General features: G+C 41.9%; 1 protein-coding gene across 5 annotated transcripts in view; it reads right to left on the bottom strand.

The window, feature by feature from the left end:
• Positions 1 to 22,275, bottom strand: part of PRDM10 (PR/SET domain 10) — a 98,839-nt gene that overhangs the window by 26,745 nt on the left and 49,819 nt on the right. For all 5 annotated transcript variants that reach the window (XM_082683363.1, XM_082683365.1, XM_082683367.1 and 2 more), the window contains 7 exons: positions 19,724 to 19,949; positions 17,116 to 17,357; positions 15,444 to 15,647; positions 10,696 to 10,768; positions 8,563 to 8,680; positions 5,267 to 5,396; positions 4,290 to 4,532 (listed from right to left, as the gene is read on the bottom strand). In XM_082683363.1, coding sequence (XP_082539489.1) covers positions 4,290 to 4,532; positions 5,267 to 5,396; positions 8,563 to 8,680; positions 10,696 to 10,768; positions 15,444 to 15,647; positions 17,116 to 17,357; positions 19,724 to 19,949 — 1,236 coding nt within the window. The remainder of the gene's footprint in view (positions 1 to 4,289; positions 4,533 to 5,266; positions 5,397 to 8,562; positions 8,681 to 10,695; positions 10,769 to 15,443; positions 15,648 to 17,115; positions 17,358 to 19,723; positions 19,950 to 22,275) is intronic.

Below are 22,275 nucleotides of genomic sequence, written 5' to 3' on the forward strand. Positions count from 1 at the left end.
AGCTACTTAGTTCCACTGGTTAAAAGGCCATGATAACAAAGTTAAGACTATCTTTTTGTTCCCTGTCTACTCAATTTTTTTTTTTTTTTTTTGCAGTCACAGATTGCACTTCTAATGCTGATTAGCCATCTTATTATAAATTCATGCACTTGTTATAGGGAATCCAAGTGAGAAAATACAGATATTCAGTGCAAATTCATTACTACAACTGGAAAAACAACTCATGCTCTACTGAGAGCAGATCAACAGAATCATCTTTCACACAGGGAATACAGAATCAATATTTTAGCTATACTATAATGAAGACTCACTCATAGGTTCATCAAAAGACCAGAGGGAAAGCTCTAAAGAGCTGTGGGGAGGAGGAGAATTCCCTCACAAAAAAATGTATCTGTGAATGGGTATGCTTACGTAACCAAGGAAATAGTAACTGAAGCATTAATGGAGACCTTGATACGTTATTGGTGCATAAAAAAAATACAATGAATCATGCTTAAACCCCAACAAGAAGCAGCTTCTAAACTAAATTAAGTGGGAAATAATCATTCAGGAAAAAAGCAGAATAACCTTTTTTTTCCTTAGTGAAAATTCTGAACACAGTTACTATATGACAGAAAACTTTCTCCTCCAGGTTCTCTCTTGGGGCCAGGAGAGAGATTTTACCTACTTGTTTATCTTGAGGCAACACTTAGAAATTCTGTTATGTTCCCCAGTGGACGGAGACTGCTTCAGGACTGCATTACATCATATTCTCCTTTATATCTAGATCCCTTCACATATAGCTTAGCTCATAGGAAGTGTTCAATAAAAACTCCAGAATTAATGAAATGCATTTCATATGAGAAACAGAAAGAATTCTTTCAAGATCCTTCTACAGCACCTGCAGAGATCTGCAGGAGCAGACCATCCTCATGTCAACCACAGAGTCTGCTTGTGCTTTATCACCCTGTTCGACAGGTACCCAATCTTTTTACTCCATCTGAACAAGTATTTATTGCACAGAAGAGCTCTCACTATTTGGGAGACTTTGAAAACTTAACGGAAATACTGCAAACAAACAAATACTATCCCGAGATTCAGACATGTAAGATTTAGAGTGCTTACAGCATGTAAGAATCATTTCCTTTATCCAAGTTCGATATGGTTTCCAAGGACAGACACAATGTACAATTGCTCTTGGTCCCACTGGGGATTCCACTCCTCTTGGGGTGCCAAATCTAGAACCCGGTTTTGTTTTGAACTATTATGCTAATAAGTCTTCTGTCATTTCTGATTAGTTTGAATATCCTCAGACACTTGATCGCTGAGCAGCCACTGGGCTCCTCAGTCTTAGTTCTGTCCACAGACCTTGTTCTTGTTGTCCTTTTAATTCCCATGGAGCCCTGAAGATCATATTCCTCTGATCCTCATGTAATCTACACAGTACAAGGCAGTGAAAGTGCTGAAACTATCCCTACCCCTTGACCCACTTGCAGGCCATTTCTACTCTAACTCTACATTCCAGTGTAGCTCAGAGCTCTGCTGGCACACATTGCTAGAAGAAACCATGAGAAGTGGCAGAGAAAGCACAGACGGATCCATTACGGATCTTCTGACCCCTGAGTTGCCATCAGCCAGGCACACGACACTATATGGTCCAGAAAATACTCTGGGTGCCAAAATGCTATGACTGCTGCCATCTGCGATGGGGGTTCAACTCACATTGACGTGAATTCTAAGACAACAGATTCTTTGCAGACAAAGACCTATAATGTTTCTGAAGTTTGATATTAATAGCTAAAGGAAATTCATTCTTCATCACTTTTCGTATTATTTTGATCTTGATACCAAAAAGAAATCAATCCTGTTTGTTTTTTGGCTTTTGTTTGTTTGTTTGTTTGTTTGTTTGTTTTAACACTCTTCTGCCTATTTCTACCAGACTTTCAAAGCCTTTAGTGGACTAGCCCTCACTCTCTGCCATCCTTCAATTGGCACCCCACACTAGGGTCAAGCTACAATGTGCAGTGTCCCAAAACCATTCCAAGCACATGCCTATGTGTTGGCCTTTGATCTTATGGCCAAGAGCCCTGGAAACAGCCCACTTCTTCCTGTCTCTCTCCCAAAACATTTAAGGCTTGCTTCCTGCACAAACTACTCCCTGACCCCTTCTCATCTTTCTTTGGCCTTTCTCACTTCCCAGTTCCTATAGCAATTACAAGCTACACTTTCAAATTTAGCCCTTGACTCTAAGATCCATTACATGAGCACTCTCTCCCTAATTAGATGGTAAGCTCCTAGCGGAGAGGACTCATGGGAAGATTGCATGGTGTCCGTAGCCAGGGCTGAGTATGCAGTCAGATCTCACTACCATTCCCTAAGTCATCCAAACTGTTGTAGAACTGGATGGGATCCTGGAGATCACTTAATCCTACCCTTCATTTGGGGTAGGAGGAATCTGCCACCCACAATGTATTCATCGGTCTACCTGAAAATAAATGGTTATTCATCGACTGATTTGCAATTACGGTAGATTCCACCAGGTTTTAGCAAATACAGGTTGCAAAGAACAGCAGGTCAGCAAACACGTCAATAACGTTCTGTTACGTGGAACACAGGAAACGAACCTACCTGCAGCTCCAACTGAGCAGGCAGCATTAGAGGAGAGAAAAATAGTTACATTACCAATGGGATTGGAAGACTTCCCTTCAGTTGGTCATTACCAATCTGGAGAGAAAAGATGAAAAAATACATAGCCCTAATTTTTAGAAGGTGTGAGAGGAAGAAACACAAGAGCTCAACTAAGACTGACCTCCAAAAGCCAAGTGCACGTGGCTTTTGCTTTGATGCAAGGAACCTCATACCCAAACCAGCCACCCAATGCACTGAAGGATACAAACACAGTTAGAGCTACACTAGGCTCGTACAACCACAACTTCACTACATGTGTGGTCTTTCATTTTGGGTTGTTTTTATGGGCTTTTTTTTTTTTTCCTGTAAAAAAAATAAATCTTGTAAGCATTTCTCTGGACTTGGTGAAAAATCAGAATGGCCAAAGCAGAAAAGAAAGTCATGGAGCAAGAGTAAAATGCAGATTGGCAAATAATGTAGAATGACGGATTAGGAAGGTATTAATTCATACCTTTTTGCCTTTCTGGTCTATATTTACATATGTTTCCACAGTCTTTGGAAAGAATATACATGGAGCCAAAAGCATTATATGTTTCCATCACAGGATCCTAATAAAGACTACTTAGCCTCAGAGCACTAACAACCTTTCAATGTTATTATATTGCTATAAATGTTTAAATGTATTTTTACAGGAAGGCATGGACTAGACTATTTTTCAAGGTCTCTTCCAGTCTACAGGCAAGTAAGAAGACCAAGAGAAATATAAGCTACATGTAGGCAAGTGAGAAGACCAAAAGAAACATGAGCAAAAACAATCACGTCTCTCAAAACTGTAAGGCCTAGAAAGGTATACAAAAAAAACCTCTTTCTAGCCACAAAATAAAAGTATATACCGCTGCCATAGACAGTGGTATAAGTCATCGTTTTCTGGATGTAAACTGGTCAGCACATACACTTATCCCACAAAACCCTATTGTTCTCCACATGCCTCTCCTCCAGGAACTAACTCAGACTCCAGTGCTATCTGTGAGGTAAGAGTAACACATCTGACCTAGAGGCCATGGAAGCTGGGTGGCCGCATGGTCTACAGTTGAGACACAGGCCACAGAAGTGTACCAATGACCAACTCCCAAATCTGGTACTAAACTTCAGGCTGTCCCGAATGTGTAAACTCTACCTGCCACAGCAATGTGGACACGGGTCCCTTTGCAATGATGAGTAATGACATTTGCCAGTCTTCCTTTGGAAACTGTAGACAACCAAATTCATGTACCCGAAATTAATCTGAGAGCTATCATTAGGCATGGAGTAGAGTGGCTTCAGTGTAAATAATTATTATAATTAAACCTACTTATTTCCCCATTTCCAATCTGTGAGGTTAGGGATCCAGAGAGCTATCCTACTCGAACTATACTAATCCAGAAGCTGCCAAAAGCCAAGCTTCTGTGTCATCACTAAATTGATGGAATCTAGGACCAGCCATTCCAGGCTGTCACAGGACACAAAGACACTGAGAAGTAGTTAATACATTCCTCCTAGATAAGGGGATCCAGTGTGTGGTAGGCTAGATGCAAGATTTCAGAGTGGATGGTGAGTGAGTTGGGAAAACATGGCACTTAGAAAGCCAGTCGACTGGAGAAAGGGCAGCACCTCGTGAAGGAGGAGCTCTACTTCCCACTTACTCGGATACGCTTGGCTCTGCGCATGTCATCGGCCGTCAGAGTGCTCTGGGTGGGCAGCACGCTCTCCTCGTGCTGGGGCTGCAGGTGTAGGCTATGAGTTTCTGGCTCATGCTCCAGAGAAGGCTGGGTTTCCTGTGGCAGCTGAGGGATGGGGAGGGTGGTCTGTTCTGGTTGATCTAGCCCATTCAGAGTAGCTGGCTCAGCCTCATCGAACTGTTCCTTGGTGGAAAAATGTAGCAAGTCCTGAAATTGCAATAACCAGGAATGATTTCCCCAGCTAGACAGAGACTCATGCTAGAGTGCCAGCTAGTATTTGGAACTGCTGCCTATTTTTTAAATCTCTAGAGTCCTAATGCTCAGAAAAAAATAGTCTCCTTCTGGGAAAACTATCCAAGACTAGGTAACTATCCACAGGATGTAAAACCAAGAGATATTCCAGACCACTTCATGAGGAAAAGACTCTGAGAGGAGAACTCATCTGGAATAAGACCATGAAACTAATTAAACATTATCCCCCAACAATATCTGGACAATTTCAACTCCTTTTTTTGGTGGCAGGGGTGAGGTGGTGATGACAGAGGGAGAGGGAGGGACAGAACCTTAAGCAGGCTCCATGCCCGGCACAGAACCCAAGATGGGGCTCGATCTCACAACCCTGAGATCATGACTTGATCTGAGATCGTGACCTGAACAAAATCAAGAGTCAGACACTTAACTGACTGAGCCACCCAAGCGCCCCCAATTTCAAATCTTGACGGCAACAAAGTTGGATTTTTGTTGTGACATTCAAGAATACGTTCAGGGTTTTTTGAGAATGCATTCTTCTCGCCTTCTGCCAGTCGTCCTCCAATTAACAAGCCACCAAGCTCGGACATGGCAGGACCATCAGCCTCCAGGAGGTATCTGTACTGAAGCCTGGTACTCGTTCCAGATCCCCAGAGCAGGCATCTAACACAGAGTTCTTCCTCCCCCGGTACCTGTGTCCCGTCGTCACACTTGTCCCCATTTTCACTGGTTATTTCCAAGCGGATAAATTTTGGAGGGCGTCCTGGTCGTCGACCAGGACCAAATCTCCTCTTGCCTCGTCCCCTTCCTCTGCCTCTTGTTCTGGGGACAGAAGATTAGGTTATAAACAACATGGTTACACAGTACTCCCTAACAAGTATTTTCCCTTGATGGTGCTGATGAGCCCCGAATCTTGATTTCCTCTCATTTTATTACTTTTCCTGATTCTTTTTTCTACTGGCAACAATCATTTTGATAATATGCACTTTCTTTTTTTTTTTTTAAGGTTTTTTTTTTTAAGATTTTAAAATTTATTTTAGAGAGCATGCTCACGCCGATTCATGAGTGGGGAAGGGGCAGAGAGAGGGACAAGCAGACTCCAGGCGCTGAGTGCAGGGTCCAACGTAGGGCTCAATTCTACACCCCAAGATCAAGAGTAGACTACTTAACTGACTGAGCCACCCAGGCGCCCTGGTAATATACACTTTCTAAATATCTCATCCCTGCCATCTATATAGCCCAGAGATATCTTAAATTATTCAGAAAAAAGGAGCTACTGAAAACTCAGAGCACTGACAACCATTTTGTTACTGAAAATTCGGAAAGCACAAACATATCTCTGAAATGATGTGAGAAATGCAGACAGGACAGAACACGCTAGGCCTTACAGTGCGTTCCTAGAGACAAGATTCCGTTCTTTCCCTCCTTCTCCCGTGCTTCACTTCCTATTCCTTCCAAGACATGTGGCTCGATTCTAAAGAACTTTCTTGTTTTGCTATAAGCTTCTGGCAGGTCAAAACAAATTTCTAACTCAACTGTGCCATAACATGCCTTGTGAACACCAAGTAAATTTTATCTTCTTTAATAGATTTCTAGCAGATAAAAATTCCTCAATAAAGGAATTCAGGAAGGGTGCCCCTAAAATCTCTTTTAGAAGATGAATGAGTGAGCGGATTAAGAGTACACTCACTTGATGAACACTGAGTATTGTATGGAACTGTTGAACCTGAAACTAACCTAACACAGTATGTTAACGATACTGGGAAGGGAAGGGAAGGGAAGAGAGGGGAGGGGAGGGGAAAATAAAAAAGATGTGTGTGAGAGGTATGTGTAAAACTGACCAGATCAGGTTTTATTTCTCCACTTATCTATTTAGCAATTTAACAAAAATTATATGTTGTTCCAGAATTTTTAAAAGACTCTTTCTTATAGAAAATTCTGAACCTAGATAAATGTAGAACCCAATGTACACAATGAACCCTATGTGCCCATTACCTGATTTCAATACTTAGCTACTCATGGCTAATTTTATTCCAATGTACCCCCACCCCTGGCTATTTCCCCCACACACTTACGCATTAGATTATTCTGAACTAAGTCTAGACATCATTTCAACTGCAAATATTTCCACAAATATGTCTCTACAATACAAGGACTCTTTTTTCTCTATTCCAGATAGATAGATAGATAGATAGATAGACACATGCATATTCCATAATACCATCATCACATCTTAAAAATCTGAGTTGTGGGGCGCCTGGGTGGCTCAGTGGGTTAAGCCTCTGCCTTTGGCTCAGGTCATGGTCTCAGGGTCCTAGGGCTCTCTGCTCAGCAGGGAGCCCATTTCCCCCTCTCTCTCTGCCTGCCTCTCTGCCTACTCGTGATCTCTCTCTCTCTGTCAAGTACATAAAATCTTTTTTAAAAAATCTGATAGTTGCTCAGTATTATTAAATCTAGTCAAAGTTCAAATTTTCCTAATGGTCTCCAATTTCTTTTTAATAGGCAGCCAACAAATGTCTTTATATACCATGTGCCACGCCCCATACTAGGCAATAAAGACAAGTTATATGTGACAGTTTTTGCCCTCAGAAGTCTAATAGCGACGGCAGGCACACAAACCAAAAAAACACAGTATAAAAAGTGTGACAACAGAGCCATGAACAGAGTTCTAGAGACACCTGACAGAGAGGGATTTCACTCTCACTATGCCCTCCACCCACCTCAGACATTTACTCCTATGGCTCCCATGGTCATATCCGAGACCAGGTTACCCTCCATAAGTATCGAGCCCCGTCCCCTTACCTCAGTTCCACGCACTGCCCACTCGAACGTTACCTCTCGCTTTCCAGCTCACACCCTCAAATCCCTGGACTCAACAATCCTTGCATCTCACCACCACCTCCAGTGTAGTCCTTCTGTCACCTGTTTGCAGTCCTACAACCTCTTGATGTTTTCTCTCCCTTCTTCCACACATAAACTCCGAAGTCATTCACTGTAACTGCTATAACTGCTCCCTCTCGACTGCCATCCCCACTGCTGCTCCGTCACTCCTGCTGTGCTGGCAAAGCCACCACACTGTGCCGTCCCACTCCCTGGCTGCTCAGCACTGGCATCATTGCAGCAAATGATACTGGACGATGACAAAGAGCCATGCTAGTGGTCTCACTTTAGCATCATGACCATGAACCTCAAGAGAGCTCTTAATGGTATGATCGGAGGAAGTCATATGTCCTTCCCTAGAACACGGATTTTCCCACTTTCCTAAACACCGTGTCATTCCATCTCCTCTCTTTTCAAATCCTGTAAAAGATGACAACCCTAATGGTGTCCCATCGGTGCCACCACATTCCAAAATACTCTCATTCTTCACCCGAACTATTAAAAAAGCCTCCAACTGGACTCCCTGTCTTCACTCTTGATCCAAAGAAAGCACAAGTGAAATTCTAATTTTCATCCAGCATGACATTTTGACATATAAATTCACATCACAGATACTCCCCGATCAGAACCCTTTAAAGACCTATCATACTTAGAATAAAATCCAAATTTCTTACCATGACCCATAGGCCTACCTGATCTGGCCCCTGCCTACCCCAACCTACAGGATTCTCACTTATCTATTTTTAATGTACTATGGAATGAAACCTATGATTTAGTTTGATGAAGGAACCCTCCTTCTGAAAAATGTTTGCACATGGCAGACTGTGTGCTATCTCAAGAATCCCCATCCCAGAATCTCTTAGAGGAGGCAACGAAGGGGGAAAGATCTCCCACTGCTGGGTACTCTGATTGTGCTAGAAAAGAAGCCAACAGTAGATGAGGATGGGGGCGGGCAAAGGGAAATGACAAACAGGAACTTTCTCTCTGCAGCCCATCTGATTACCTGTCTACACACAGAAACACCCAGAAACAAACACTCAGTAGTGGACCGACAATATGGAAATAAATCTGGACCTTTAACACCCGAATTTGCAAAACGTTCAGATACCTGCTAAACACATCCAGTTTTTCATCGTGGGAATTGAGATGCTGTTGCAACTGCTCCGAGCTTATAAATCGGCGGTTACATTCGTAGCAGGGCCAGTTCTTCTCTTGCTCACGAAGAACTGCAGTCACAGGAGAGAAATCATAATGGCTGATGACCAAGAGACAGCAATAGACCTCAAATGCCCAGTGTCCCCACCATGCTCATCTCATGTAGCCCAGTGCCCATAAGCACAGTGTCTGCTATCTGCACTATTCTTTTGTTAAGAAAATCAAAGGATAGACTTTGACAAGAGTAATTTCTAGGATCTTATTTTCTTCTATATTCATATAAGACATGAAAGAACTGAACTCTGTCATACTACCGTTTCCCATCTCCCCACACACATACCCACACAGCCTCACCACACTGGAAAGACAGAAAGCGCTACCGTGGAAAAATCTGCATCTGGATGACTTAGGGATTCTGAACCAGGGTTCATAAGCTGAAGGCCTCTTATCACAAAAAGACTTAAAAGCCAATGCCCAATATAATTACTTTAACAAAATGTTAAAGTAGCTACTAAAGCTGATTATTGGCACACCCAATCCTAGCAATGCCACTCCTGAATGTACACCAACAGAAGTACGCACATAGGTCCACTAAAAGAAAAACCTATGTAAGAATGTTCACAGTGGCACTCTTCAAAATAGTTCCAAACTAGAAACAACCCTGTTATATAAAAAAGAATTCGGCTGGCCTTTGTCCCTGGTTCCTGGCAAACAACCTCTGAATCTTTGGAATAGCTCACATAATAGGAGTGCCATTATCAATCGTGGTAGTCTTTGACGATACGTGAGATTCTCCTAAAATGACTCAAGATAGGGGGCTCCTTGTGCCAGAAAGTCAAACTGTCTGATTACAGGGTTGGAGCCTGGAGCCTTGAGCCAGTGAGCAAGAGCTGGAGGGCAAGTTCAATCATGCAGCCAACAGTTCCATCAACCATGCCTATTTCATGACACCTCAATAAAAACTCTGGACACTGCAGTTCAGGTGAGCCTCCTGGGCTGGTAACCATACATCAGTGTGCCACAGAGGCGACATGGGACATGGAAGCTTCCTATTTGGGGCCCACACAAACCTTGCCCTAAGCACTTCTTCATCTGGCTAGTCCTGATATGTATCCTTTATAATAAAACTGTAATCATAAGCATAGCACTTTTCAGAGTTCTGTGAGTCATTCTAGAAAATTATCAAGCCTCAGGAGGTTCTAGTTCCCTAAACTGTAGTTAGTTGGTCAGAAATGCAGATGACATGGGAACGCCAGAGCTTACAGCCGGTATCTGAATGAAGAAAGTCTTGTGAAAGACTCGGCCCTTAACCTGTGCAATGTGACCTAATCCAGGTTAAGTGTCAGAACTGCACTGTACAACCCAGATTTTCACCTACAGCGAAACAGATGCATTAATTATGGTCTAGCTGTACTCTAGACTACCAAAATAGCAATGAGGATGAACGCTTTACAATAACACACAATATGGATAAATCTCACAAACATGTCGAGCCAAAGATTCCCAGAACATACATAATTCTAGTTATATGAAGCCTGATATAAGCATACCATATCCATGGTATTAGAAGTCAGGATGTTAGTTACACCCAAGAGTGAAGAAGACACGAGGGACTTCCAGAGCACTGGCCACATTCTGTTTCTTCATCCGGTACAGGTTATACAGGTGTGTTCCCTTTGTGAAAATTTATCTGACTGTATGCTTATGATATGTGCACTTTTCTGTACATAAATTATACTTCATTAAATTTACATTAAAAACAAAGTCAATGCCTGCCTTGTGAATGTCCTCAGAGATGATTAAATCTAGATAGAGACTGTCCTCAGGTCTAGATTCTAATTTAGTATTTGGAGGTTTTCATTACATTAAATACTACTTTCCAGCCACCCAGGAACAAAATGTAAATATGTCACTGTCATTTGATGCCCAAATCAGACAGGGATGTGTAGCTAAAAAAAAAAAAAAAAACCTACTGGAATATCTTTTAAATATATTGAGATAGGAAAACCGGAGGTTGCATACTGATATAATATATACAATTTAGAATTCATATAGAAAGTGGAAAATAGAAAAAAAGTCCAACCACCTTTCCTTTCTTCCTCAGAAATGTCGTGAATTTTCTGGTTCACAAACTCAGCATAGGATGCAGCATACCACACCTGCAAGAACCAAGTACATCATGAAGAACTAGAGGGCACCAGCACACGTTCCTTGGGTGCTTACAGTCTTTCTCCCACTTACACAAAACAATTCAGGCTTTCCCACAACCCACGAAAAACAAACAAACAACAACAACAAAATCGCACTGTGAACCCATCTCTTTAACACCAGATGGTCAGTCAGGAAGTGTGTTTGCCAAGACACACTCACTGTGTGTTTTCTTTCTCCTTTTTAAAAAAATTGTTTTTGTTTTTAAAAAAATATTTTTGTTATTAGAACAACTTCACAAGAGATAATACTAATAGTCTCTTCATCAAAGTAAAACATAGCCTCTTCTGGTTGTTTTATGTGTATGTGAACACGAGTTTTTACACAGCTGGGATCGTCATGGCTTCCACCCAACGGCTGTCGCTGGGATCCCTGAGGATGATTTCAAATGCGAAGGTGCCCTCCTGAGTCTCTTCCTCCCTCCTACCCCACTGGCTACTTCTGCTCAATCTCATCTGGCTCTTCTTCCTCTCCCTCTTCTTCTCTAAGTTTCCTCAAAGCTTAATCCAAGTTCAGGGCCTTCTTATTTTTCCCTAAAGTGGTCACATCCATTTCCAACCAATTCTAAATGAGTATCTCCATCCCAGGCTTTCCCTTTCTGTTCCCTCTACATACCTTCTACTCCCTACCTGGTATTTTGTGTGTTTCAGAAACACTTCAAGCTTTACATGTCCAGAACTGAATTCTAGATGCTTCCATATTGCACCCCTACCCCTGCCCATCTTCCTCATCTCAGTAAATACCCTGCCTTTCCCCCAGCTGCTCAAACTTGACAACTACAAGTTATCTCAGATTTCTCAGGGCTGTTCTGCCGTCCTTCAACAAGAGGTGCTCAGATGTTCTTCATCTCTGCTTCTCCCACCAAGATCTATGCCAAGACATGCTCTTGCCTGGTTGGTTTTCTAGGGAGATTCCCCTTTTCCACTCTTGCTCCCTCCAATCCGTTCTTCACAGGAGCAGAGAGGGCTTCTTAAAACATGATCAGATTTCATCATTCTCCTGCTTAAACAGTTTCTCACTCATAAAAAAAACCTGCAATGCTCAATGATGGGCTCCAAAGGGCTCCACGATCTATTCTAGCTCTTACCACTCTCCATCACTACCTTTCAACAAGAGGGCCTGCTTGCAGTTCCTCAAATAGGCGAAGGGCTTTCCCACCCCAACCTTTGTCCTTGCAGTTCCACCATCAGGACTGTTGGGCTCTTCCCCTTTGCCTCCCTTAACCCTTCTACAGTGCTGGCCTCTCCCATCCTGTTCCATAGTCCCCAGCCTCATTACCGTCTCCTCGGCAAGGCCTTCCTTCCCCAGCATTTGTAAACTGGTCCCTTTCCTGCTACCTGCTCTTTTTGTACCATCTGCTTCTTTCAGAGCACTTAACCACTATTTGATATTACATTTGACCCTTGAACAACAGGGGTTTGAACTGCATGGGTCCACTTATACGCAGATTTTTTTTTTAGCACAGTACCATAAATGCACTTTCTCTTCCTTATGATTGTCTTAATAACATGTTCTTTATTCTGGCTTACTTTACTGTAAGAACACAGTATATAATGCATACAACATACGAAATATGTGTTAAGCAACTATTATGTTATTGGTAAGGCTTTCAGTTAATGGTGGCTATTAACAGTTACATTTTGAAGAGTCAATAGTCACGTGTAGATTTTCAACTGCACAAGGGGTTGGTGCCCCCAATCTGTTTATTCAAGCAACTGTATTTGTTCACTTTCAACCTTCTGCCCACTTCCCCTCTAGAATACGAGCTCCCTGAACACAGACACCGGTCTATCTTTTCCAAGTGTCTGAAACACAGTAGGAGTTCAATATATTAATCACTAAATGAATTAATCATGTATAATTGTTATGGAACACTATTTTAACAATGAAGAAATATTTATATGGAGAGTCCATTTTTCAGTGTGGAATAATAGTCTATGACAGAGTCTATGTTCTAATGTACTTGACTGTGACCTATAGCTGGATTTTGAGATAGTTTATCAGTTTGCTCTTATAAATTCTACCCTAGTCCATCAATTCCAAAATGTATATTTTTAATATCTTAACACCTCAAAAACCATCTCCATGGCCTTCTGCAATTGCTGTGATGTGGCTTTCTTTCACTCATTGCTCGTTGCTCCTGCACAAACCTGGCCAAGCTCTTTGCATTGTTTTCATCTCATGCAGTTAGGTGCCCCTCTGGCACTCCATGACTTGTTCACGCTTGACAAGCAGTGCAAAAGAAGATTAAAAAAAAAAGAAAGCCATCTCCCTCAGAATAAATAAAACAAATATCTAAGCAATACAAGGCTGGTGCGATCACCTTGCAAGTCCTCTGTTAATACATCAAACATCAAATTGTCAGGAACCTTCCTACTGACTTAATCGAAAGTCACTGAACTTCCAAAGACATGTGTTTTAATTGAGGAAAAAGACATATATGGGTTCAGTGGGAAAAACACAGAGTCAAAACATGCACAGAAATGCCATCAGTCATCTGGAAAAATATCCCAAAGGGACCAGTGGTTCACTTATTTTAAAAAATACTACAGCAACATCAACACCTTGATGGCACAGAAGACAACAGATATACAAAATACAAACATCCGCGACAAAGTAAAAGTGGTTTAAAAAAAAAAAAAAAAGACTATACGCAAGGCAGTTTATATGTTAACCAATTTATTTTGCTTGTATGTGCCTTTTTAAATATGCAGAATTGTGATAGGGTTTCAAAATTATCTCTAAATAAGTCTAACACAGCTCCTTGAGTAAGTAGAAAATTACTCTTTTTGGTGATAAAAATAAGCACTATAACCTAGCTTAAATAGCAGCATATTTTCTCTTAATGACGTATAAAATAATGGTTCATCTTAAAGTCACTGGTGTTTGGATCAGTGAAACACAGCATTACAAAATTAGAATGTATCTAGCCCTATCTTTGTTTATAATTATTTCCTCAGACTAATTTTCAAAAATTAGGTTTATTCAGCCAAGAACATTTTTACTTTATACTGCCAGGAATATTCTACAAAATATTGCAGTTCTTTGATAAATGTTCCTATTTTTTAAACCCTCACATTCACTCTACCGTATCCATTTCTTTGTGTTAACTTAAATTAACAAAAAATAATAACTCATAGTTGTTTTAAGGGTTTTTAAATTATTAATATTAAAACAATTTTTAACCTTTCTTTACTAGTGATTTCTCCTCCAAATAAAGCCTATTCCCAGTATTCATGTGTCCATGTGGATACCAGAGAGGTTAGAGGTGTCTTTTCTCAGCTTTCATTCTTTGTTTTTAAAGATATTATTATAAATATCAAATATTTACTTATTTGAGGGAGAGAGGGGCAGAGGAAGAGAGAATCTCAAGCAGACTCCCCACCAAGTGCAGAGCTTAACATGGGGCTTGATCCCATGACCCCTAGATCACAACCTGAGCCAAAGTCAGATAACCAACCCAACCATCTCAGATTTTATTCTTTCTTTTCTTTTTTTTTTTTTTTTTTTAAGATTTTAGTTATTTATTTGAGAGAGAGCGCGCAAGCAAGAGTAAGGGCAGACTCCATGCTGAACGTGGAGCCTGACACAAGACTTGATCTCAGGACCCAGAGATCATGTCCTGAGCTGACATCAAGAGGTGGAGGCTCAACTGACTGAGTCACCCAGGTGCCCCTCAGTTTTTATTTTTAAACCTTTTAATGTGTATTACAAAGATTTATCCCACTCTGTTGCTTCCTTTTCATGTAGTGTTTTGGCCTTTACACTCAACTGTTACATTCTTCTTTAATTGTTTCTGCCTGTCTTTACCTCTACAGTTTTAAGAGAGAAAATAATCTTCCCTCCATAGTCAAGAAGTATTCACTTTGGTATCAAGAATTTATTGGAATAGATGATGTGAGGTGTGAATCTCCTTTTACAAAGACACAGGTTTTGTGTAGCTTTTGAACAAAGTCTAGGTCTTTGTTCTCCCCCAAAGAGGTATCTATCTGCCACTTTCACCACGTCGCAGCATTGTGCAATTCAGTGTTCATGTACTGATAAAACCATTTCTTGCCTCTTTTTCAACTATATCAGGAATTTTCCCTTAGAATCACAACAGGATTTTCATTATTTCATCAATAGTTAATATTTAGACAAATTTCTACAGAGTTATCCCCAAAGAATATATTCCTGAAATCAGAAGTCAGTTCATCGAATTCCTAGGGTAAAATGAAGCATGTAGGTAAAGAAATCTAGCTGGTACCTCTAAATTCCATGTTATAAGATCTCCTGTTTCCAACTAATTCTTTTTCAGAGTATGTAAATAACATTAAGTGACCCCAACTATAATCCCAAACTCCATCATAAATACCAGTCTGCTCCCTAAACACAACCACTTCTTTACTTCTGGGCTGAATGCCTTCGTGTAGGCCTTTGACAGACCCAAAAATTAGGTACTTTTCATTGCTTTTTTATGGTATTATTGTAAATGTACTGTACATAGCAGGTACTCAACAAGTAAGTGAAGTAGAAGGAAAGGACCATTTTTGTAAGAATCCCCCTTCAGAGAAAAAAAAAGAAAAAGAGGAAAAGCATTAAATGGTGACTATTCCTAACAAAGGTACCACTGACCCAGCACTATACCTTCAGCTCTTGTTTGGGCTCTACGTTCTTTATCGTGGTGTAATATACATGGTGGCCATATTGGTAAGCCACCAGGTTCTGCTCCAGGTGGTTCTGGGCTGGACGTACAAACATCATCCAGTTACACAGGGTCTCATCAGATAATTCAAACCACAGGTCTTCATGTAAATCTCGGTCTTTTCTGTCCCCTTTATCAAGAGAAACCTACAACCAAAGAGAAAGTAAAAAGCCACAACAAAACAAAAACAAAACAAAATAAAAACAAATCTAACTTTTGATATGATATACATTAATGTAATAATATACGAAACACCACTCCTGAAATTAACCATATCCTGATTCTTCCTTTTGCATCTAGAAAGATCCAGGAATTGTGTCTTGCCAGGTGTAAAAGGAAAAGGCCACTTTTTGAAGACTCAGTTGGAGCAGAATCACCTGGCAAAATGTTCCAGTTAACAATCTCATCATATAGATTCAGCTGATCTTCATCATTAATACCTCAAAGAATACTATAAATAAGCCAGGAAATGCAAGCAAAATACTCTCTGGTTCCTTACAAGTTGCTTACTTCAGAGATGCAACTGCATTCATTAATAAGGAATAGCCTAGTGATACGTATTTCTCTTTCCAAAGTAATATTCCTTCTTGAAGATCTTGAGCGTTCACTAAGGAAAACCTCCCATGACAGCAAATGACTTCTCAAAAAAACACACCCCAAAGATTCTCCCTTCCTGCTGCCCTTTCTTGGTTTTCCAGGGTAGATCTCCAAGAAGCAGAAAGCACAAGGGCTGCTAAAGCATCAAATGGAAAGAAGAGAGATCGGTATAAATATATTTTACAATACAGGGAACTATTCTTTAGCAATAGACTCAATAGGACAGATCTGTTTCAAAAATTAATAAGGGGTTTTCCTGAAAACTTTTTTGGTACTCGGCAGATTACATGAGTCTACATCAAGTTAATTTGAAGAAGGAAAGAAAAAGCTGTCAAAGTTTCTATTACGGACTGAATTGTGCCCTCACCAAATTCATATGTTAAAGTCCTAACCCCTCAGTATGTGACCACATTTGGAAATGAGGCTTTTAAAGCATGAACTAAGTTAAAAGAGGTGATTAAGTCATTAGTGTGGGTCCCAACCCAGTTTGACTGGTGTCCTTACAAGTAAAAGAGATCAGGACACAGGGAGAGACACCAGGGACACCTGCACACACAGAGTAAAGGCATGAGGACACAGAGAGGAGGCCGTGGACAAGCTGAGGAGAGAAGCCTCAGGGGAAACCAACCCTGCTGACACCTGGATGTTGGCCTTCCAGCCTCCGGCGCTGTGAGAAAATAAATTTCTGTTCTTTAAGCTCTCCCAGTCTATGGTATTTATTACAGCAGCTCTAGCAGACTAACACAGCCCCTAAGAACACCACCTCTCAGAATGACTCACAGAATGCCTTAGGGGACTAAGACTGCGACCTCCAACTTATTGGTGAGAGAGAGAATGTTTCCATTCAAAACAAATTAAACAGAAAAAACAAAAATAAAAAAATAGAACAAAGCAAAGAAAGAAAAATACTAGCAAACAATGGTTATAGAATTGAATTAAGAGAACCCATAGGAAAACACGTGCTCTTTTAAAAGTTACTAAGAACAAGAGTGAACCATACAATAAAGCATAAATTACCTTCAGATGAATGTAACAGTCTTTCAGCTCAGACTCCCTGACGAGGGGACCCTCCACAGGGCCAAACTGGGTGCGCTTGGGGATGCGCCTTTTGGAGAACACTCCTCCGAGGAACCTGTCAATGTAGAGGACCAGGGGGAGGCTTGCTCTGGCTCTGGTGAGAACAGGCCGGTTAGGGATGGGATGCAAGGGGCCGTGCTTCGGGCACACTGAGGAATGTGCATTATTACACTCCTCACACCCTGCAAGAGAGAGAAAATCTTAAAGTCAAATTCCTCAGCGTCACTTGATCTCAGGGACAAAGTTCTAACCTAAAAAATCCCCAAACTCCAAAATTCAATTAATTCCTACAATTACACTACTCATTCAGTTGTAATTCTGCTAGCTTTCATAGACCAATAAAATCCTGTCCTGTGAGGTGCTTGAGTGGCTCAGTCAGTCTGCCTTCAGCTTAGGCCCTGATTCCAGGGTCCTGAGATCGAGTCCCGCATCAGGGTCCTTGCTCACTGGGGAGCATGCTTCTCCCTCTCCCTCTGTCTGCTGCTCTCCCTGTCAAATAAATAAATAAAATCTTTATTTAAAGAAAAGGGTGGGGATCACCTGGGTGGCACAGTGGGTTAAGCCTCTGCTTTCTGCTCAGGTCATGATCTCAGGGTCCTGGGAATGAGCCCCACATCGGGCTCTCTGCTCAGCAGGGAGCCTACTTCCCCCTCTCCACCTGCCTCTCTGCCTACTTGTGATCTCTCTCTGTCAAATAAATAAATAAAATCTTTAAAAAAAAAAAGGGGGGGGGAATGCGTGGGTGGCTAAGTTGGTTAAGTGTCTGCCTTCAGCTCAGGTCAAGCTCCCAGGGTCCTGGGATCAAGTCCTGCATGAGGCTCCTTGCGCAGCGCGCAGTCCGCTTCTCCCTCTGCCTCTGCCTGCCACTCTGACTGCTTGTGCGCTCGCTTGCTCGCTCTCTCTCTATCGCTCTGACAAATAAATAAATAAAATCTTAAAAAAAAAAAATCCTGTCCTGCTCCTCTAAACTCGGGCAGAATTAGCTTGTGCCTGCCAAAAATAATACACAGGCAGTGACTTATTTCTCTGCTGAAGATTAAGTCAAATAGTAGCTCAGTACATTTACAAATCAATTATAACAGATCTGAAAAGAAAAAAGAAGAGCTATTAGGATAAATGCTGAAAAATCTGATAAGACAGAGAGTTGAATTTTAGAGTATGTAAATTATATCTCAGTAAAGCTATTTTTAAAAAACCCTAACAATACCATTTAATCAGTTTCTTCAAAGAGAGTCATTGAAGCCTCATTGTCTAGGCATGTCTAACTCAAACAGAGGTTTGAGACTTCAGTGCATCTCGTGTGAAGGTAATGCTAAAATGAACGAATTTAGCATTCTGTCCTTCATTGTCTTGAGTGACACACTTAGCCTCGCCCAGACAGGGCTCATTTTCAGCTCCTTCTCAGAGCAATCACTGAGCACTTAGCACCCACACTCACTCCCTCTTTCCCAGGGGCACCCATCTGTAAACTAACCACCAGAACTAGGTGGAAATGGTCACAAAACAGAGAGAAGTGCCTGAACCCCAGAGGCATCATACGCATGACCTTTCACACACTTAATTAGCCAACTGCATTTTACCCAGCTGGGTGAGGACCTGGCTTAGGAAATAGGTACTTCCAATTTCTACAACTCTCCAATAATGTAAAGATAAAGTCAATGTATAGGTATTTGACTAAGGAGTTGCCTTGAAAACTCATGAATTCAAGGAAAAAAATAAAACGAGAAAGTTCCCTATCAGATACGGAGGTGAGTGCTGGCCCCATGCAAAGAGGCTTCACCATCACCATATATATAGAACGTCCCCGGAGATATGGGGAAACTGCGAAGCTCCAAACAGCGTCAGTAATTCAAATAAATGAGATAAGAACTTTGCCATATAAGCATGAAAATGGATGGAAAGAAACAATAATTTGGCAGGTGGAAGCAGGAACCCTCCCACCCTCTCCCCAAGCAGTACAGAGAGGCAGTAAGTGTTGTGGCTAATCAGCAGCACACGGGAGCCAGACCACCTGCGTTTGAACCCTGACTCACAACAACTGAGCACTACCAACCCCATCCTAAGACTCTGGAAAGCATTAAACAATGTAGAAAATGTAAACCACAGGCGCGTGTAACATAATAGGCCTGTTTAAAAGGTTACTGTGGAGAGGTGAGGCAGCAGAGCCAACTTGTTAAAGCTGAAACAGCAGAACATTCCAGGGATATTCGAGAACATTCCAGGAATATCTGAGGACCAGACAAACTTACCACACTGGCTCAGGGCTGGTGTCAGACACAGGCTCCGTGGCTGAGCCACCACTCACCCCTGTTGTGAGTGTGTGTGAAGCAAAGCAGGCAGCTCAGCCTCTTCCAACCCTCGGTTCATTCATCAGTCAAATCAGAACCCTCCCGAAAGCATCGGTGCCTCCCTCCCAGGCTGTTGTGAGGACCCAGCAAGATGGTGCGTGCAGAACAAGGAGCACAGCTTCTGCACACAGGAAGCCCCCAGCCGATGCTGACCCTGTTCCTGTGCTCACACCCCCGCCCCAGGAACAGCTCACACTTACATAAGTCATGCGGGTCAAAGGGCCTCGGGGGATCTGGTTCCCAATCATCCAGGTCCGTGTCTTCACCATCTTCCTCCTCATCTTCCTCCGTATCTTCATCCTCATCCTCGTCTTCTTCCTCTTTGGCCTCCAGTCTGCCCATAGGGTTCTGCAGAGTTGCCAAAGGGTCTGAACCATCCACACCCTCAATGGAAGGTAACACCTGGTTATGCACCGGTAATGAGGCCTGGACAAACAGTAACCATAAAGTTAGCATATGTTTGCTTTCAGTTAGCTGGTGTGCACACATACACACACACACACATGCACACACGCCCAAGGTTGGAAGAGAGTCTTCACATCAGCTCCCTTCAAGACCTTGAAGAAGACATTATTTCCTTCTCTAGGTGGCAACGGATCTGCCTTCATTTTTGCCTTACCTCTGGGAAAGCTGATAGGGACAGCCTGGGTGCTCCCTTCTTTGGTGTGTGCCCTGTCTCCCCTGAGGCTTCTAAAACCTTTCCACACCCTCTCGGTGCATGTGTGGTATTGTGTCTCAACATCTGAACCTAATTTTAAGTCGGGTGGGGTCCCTCCTGCCTTTTCAGGGTAACCACGACACTGTGTATGTGATGATCTGATCTATCTTCAACCACTTCACTTTTTTTTTTTTTAATTTTTTTTTTAAGATTTTATTTATTTATTTGACAGAGAGAGATCACAAGTAGGCAGAGAGGCAGGTAGAGAGAGAGAGAGAGAGAGAGAGAGAGAAGCAGGCTCCCTGCTGAGCAGAGAGCCAGATGTGGGACTTGATCCCAGGACCCCGACATCATAACCTGAGCCGAAGGCAGCGGCTTAACCCACTGAGACACCCAGGCGCCCCCAACCACTTCACTTTTAAAACTAAACACATGGTACAATACCCAGCTGTAAAATTTAGTGGTTAACAGCCTCCTTTTACAGACTTCAGAGAGGCTGAAGTTTCTAAGTAAATGAAAGAGATGTTTATTTGTTTCAGGCTAAAGTTAGTCTTTTAGGAATAAGAGAAGGTGTGGGGTATGTACTGGGTTACTACTACCTTACCAAATATACTAGCAAAAAAATAAATGGCACCTTAAAAAGCTCCCTGCCCGAATAAGTGTCTTGGGGTTCCATGGGACCCCAGATTAATTTATTTAATCTTCTTTCTCCTGCCTAATTAGCACCATAAATCATACTCCAGCCATGTCCCTTTCCTGTTCAATGAATAAATCAAGTTTTTTAAATGCCTACTCCATTTTTCTTTATCTTCTCCTATGTTGTCGTCCTCTCCTAGAATGTTCTTCCCTTTCCAATCTTCCAAACCCGGTGGTGGTCCAGTTTCTCCACAAACCATCCCTGACCACTCCAAGCCTCCCAACGCTTCTCTGCTCTGACCCCTGCAGCATCTGGAGTCCGGAATCCCGATCCACAACATCATTCAGCCTCTGCTCCAACATTTCATCACCTCACCGGACAGCCCGAATCATTTGGGATGATTCAGGGGCAGTTCTGCGGGGCCAAGGTCTCCCCATGTGCATCAGTGGGCGGGACCTACACCTTCCCCTTCTAGGTAGACAGAATCCGTGGAGACACGAAGGTCTTCAAATAGTTCAAGACCAAAACCCCTAATTCATTCAATCATGTTCACATGGCCCAATTGCCAGATCCCTCATCATCCTGTTGTCTTCATTCATTCCTTAATGGATTCCACATTTCTTGATGAATATGGCTTCAGATTACATTAGCATTTATGACAGCCATTGTTCTACTGCTGACCCAGTTTGAACTGGCAAATTACTAAAATCCCTGAGTACTTTCCCTCTCACACCATGCTATTAAGCCATTTTACTCCTCCTCATGACTTAAATAGCTGATTTTTTACTTAAATGTGTGCGGGTGTGGCAGGGGGGAGTTTTGCATTTATCAGCAGTGTATTTCAATTTATCACTTTTTCTGTTCTTCCAATCTGCCAAGATCTTTAAGCATCTTGATTCCGACATATCACATATTAGCTGGCCCTCATACCTTTGTACCCATTGCCAATCACCATCTAGATTTCAATTAGTATGGATTTTCCTGTGAGCCCTTCTTGCCTCTCCAATGGCACCTCAGGGAAGTAGACCATGGGCTTTGGAGCCACACAAACTTGATTCAAAATCCTGGCTCTACCACTTGGGTAGGAGCGAGGGGAACCTCAGTTTCTGAAGCTCTGAACCTCAGTTTCTTTATCTGCAAAATGGACATAGCAATGCATACAGTATCTGCTACTCTGAAGAATAAATGATACAGTACGTACGTGAGGTCAGTAGTAGAGTATCTGGCATTTAGGAAGTGTGTAATGTTAGTTAAGAATCGATGATTATTATCATAAGTCCTTGAAGGACCAAGATACCACATATGTCCTCCACAAGCTTACAAGATGGCTGAGCATGTCACAGAGATTCGATGGAGATTCATTCTAGAAATACATTTGGACCTTTAGGAAATGACATCAATCCTTTCAGGCGTATAAAGGAACTCTACTATATTCACAAAAAAATCCTTTTTCAGTT

The sequence above is a fragment of the Mustela nivalis genome (assembly GCF_964662115.1).
Source record: "Mustela nivalis genome assembly, chromosome: 9".
NCBI classification, from domain to species: Eukaryota; Metazoa; Chordata; class Mammalia; order Carnivora; family Mustelidae; genus Mustela; species Mustela nivalis.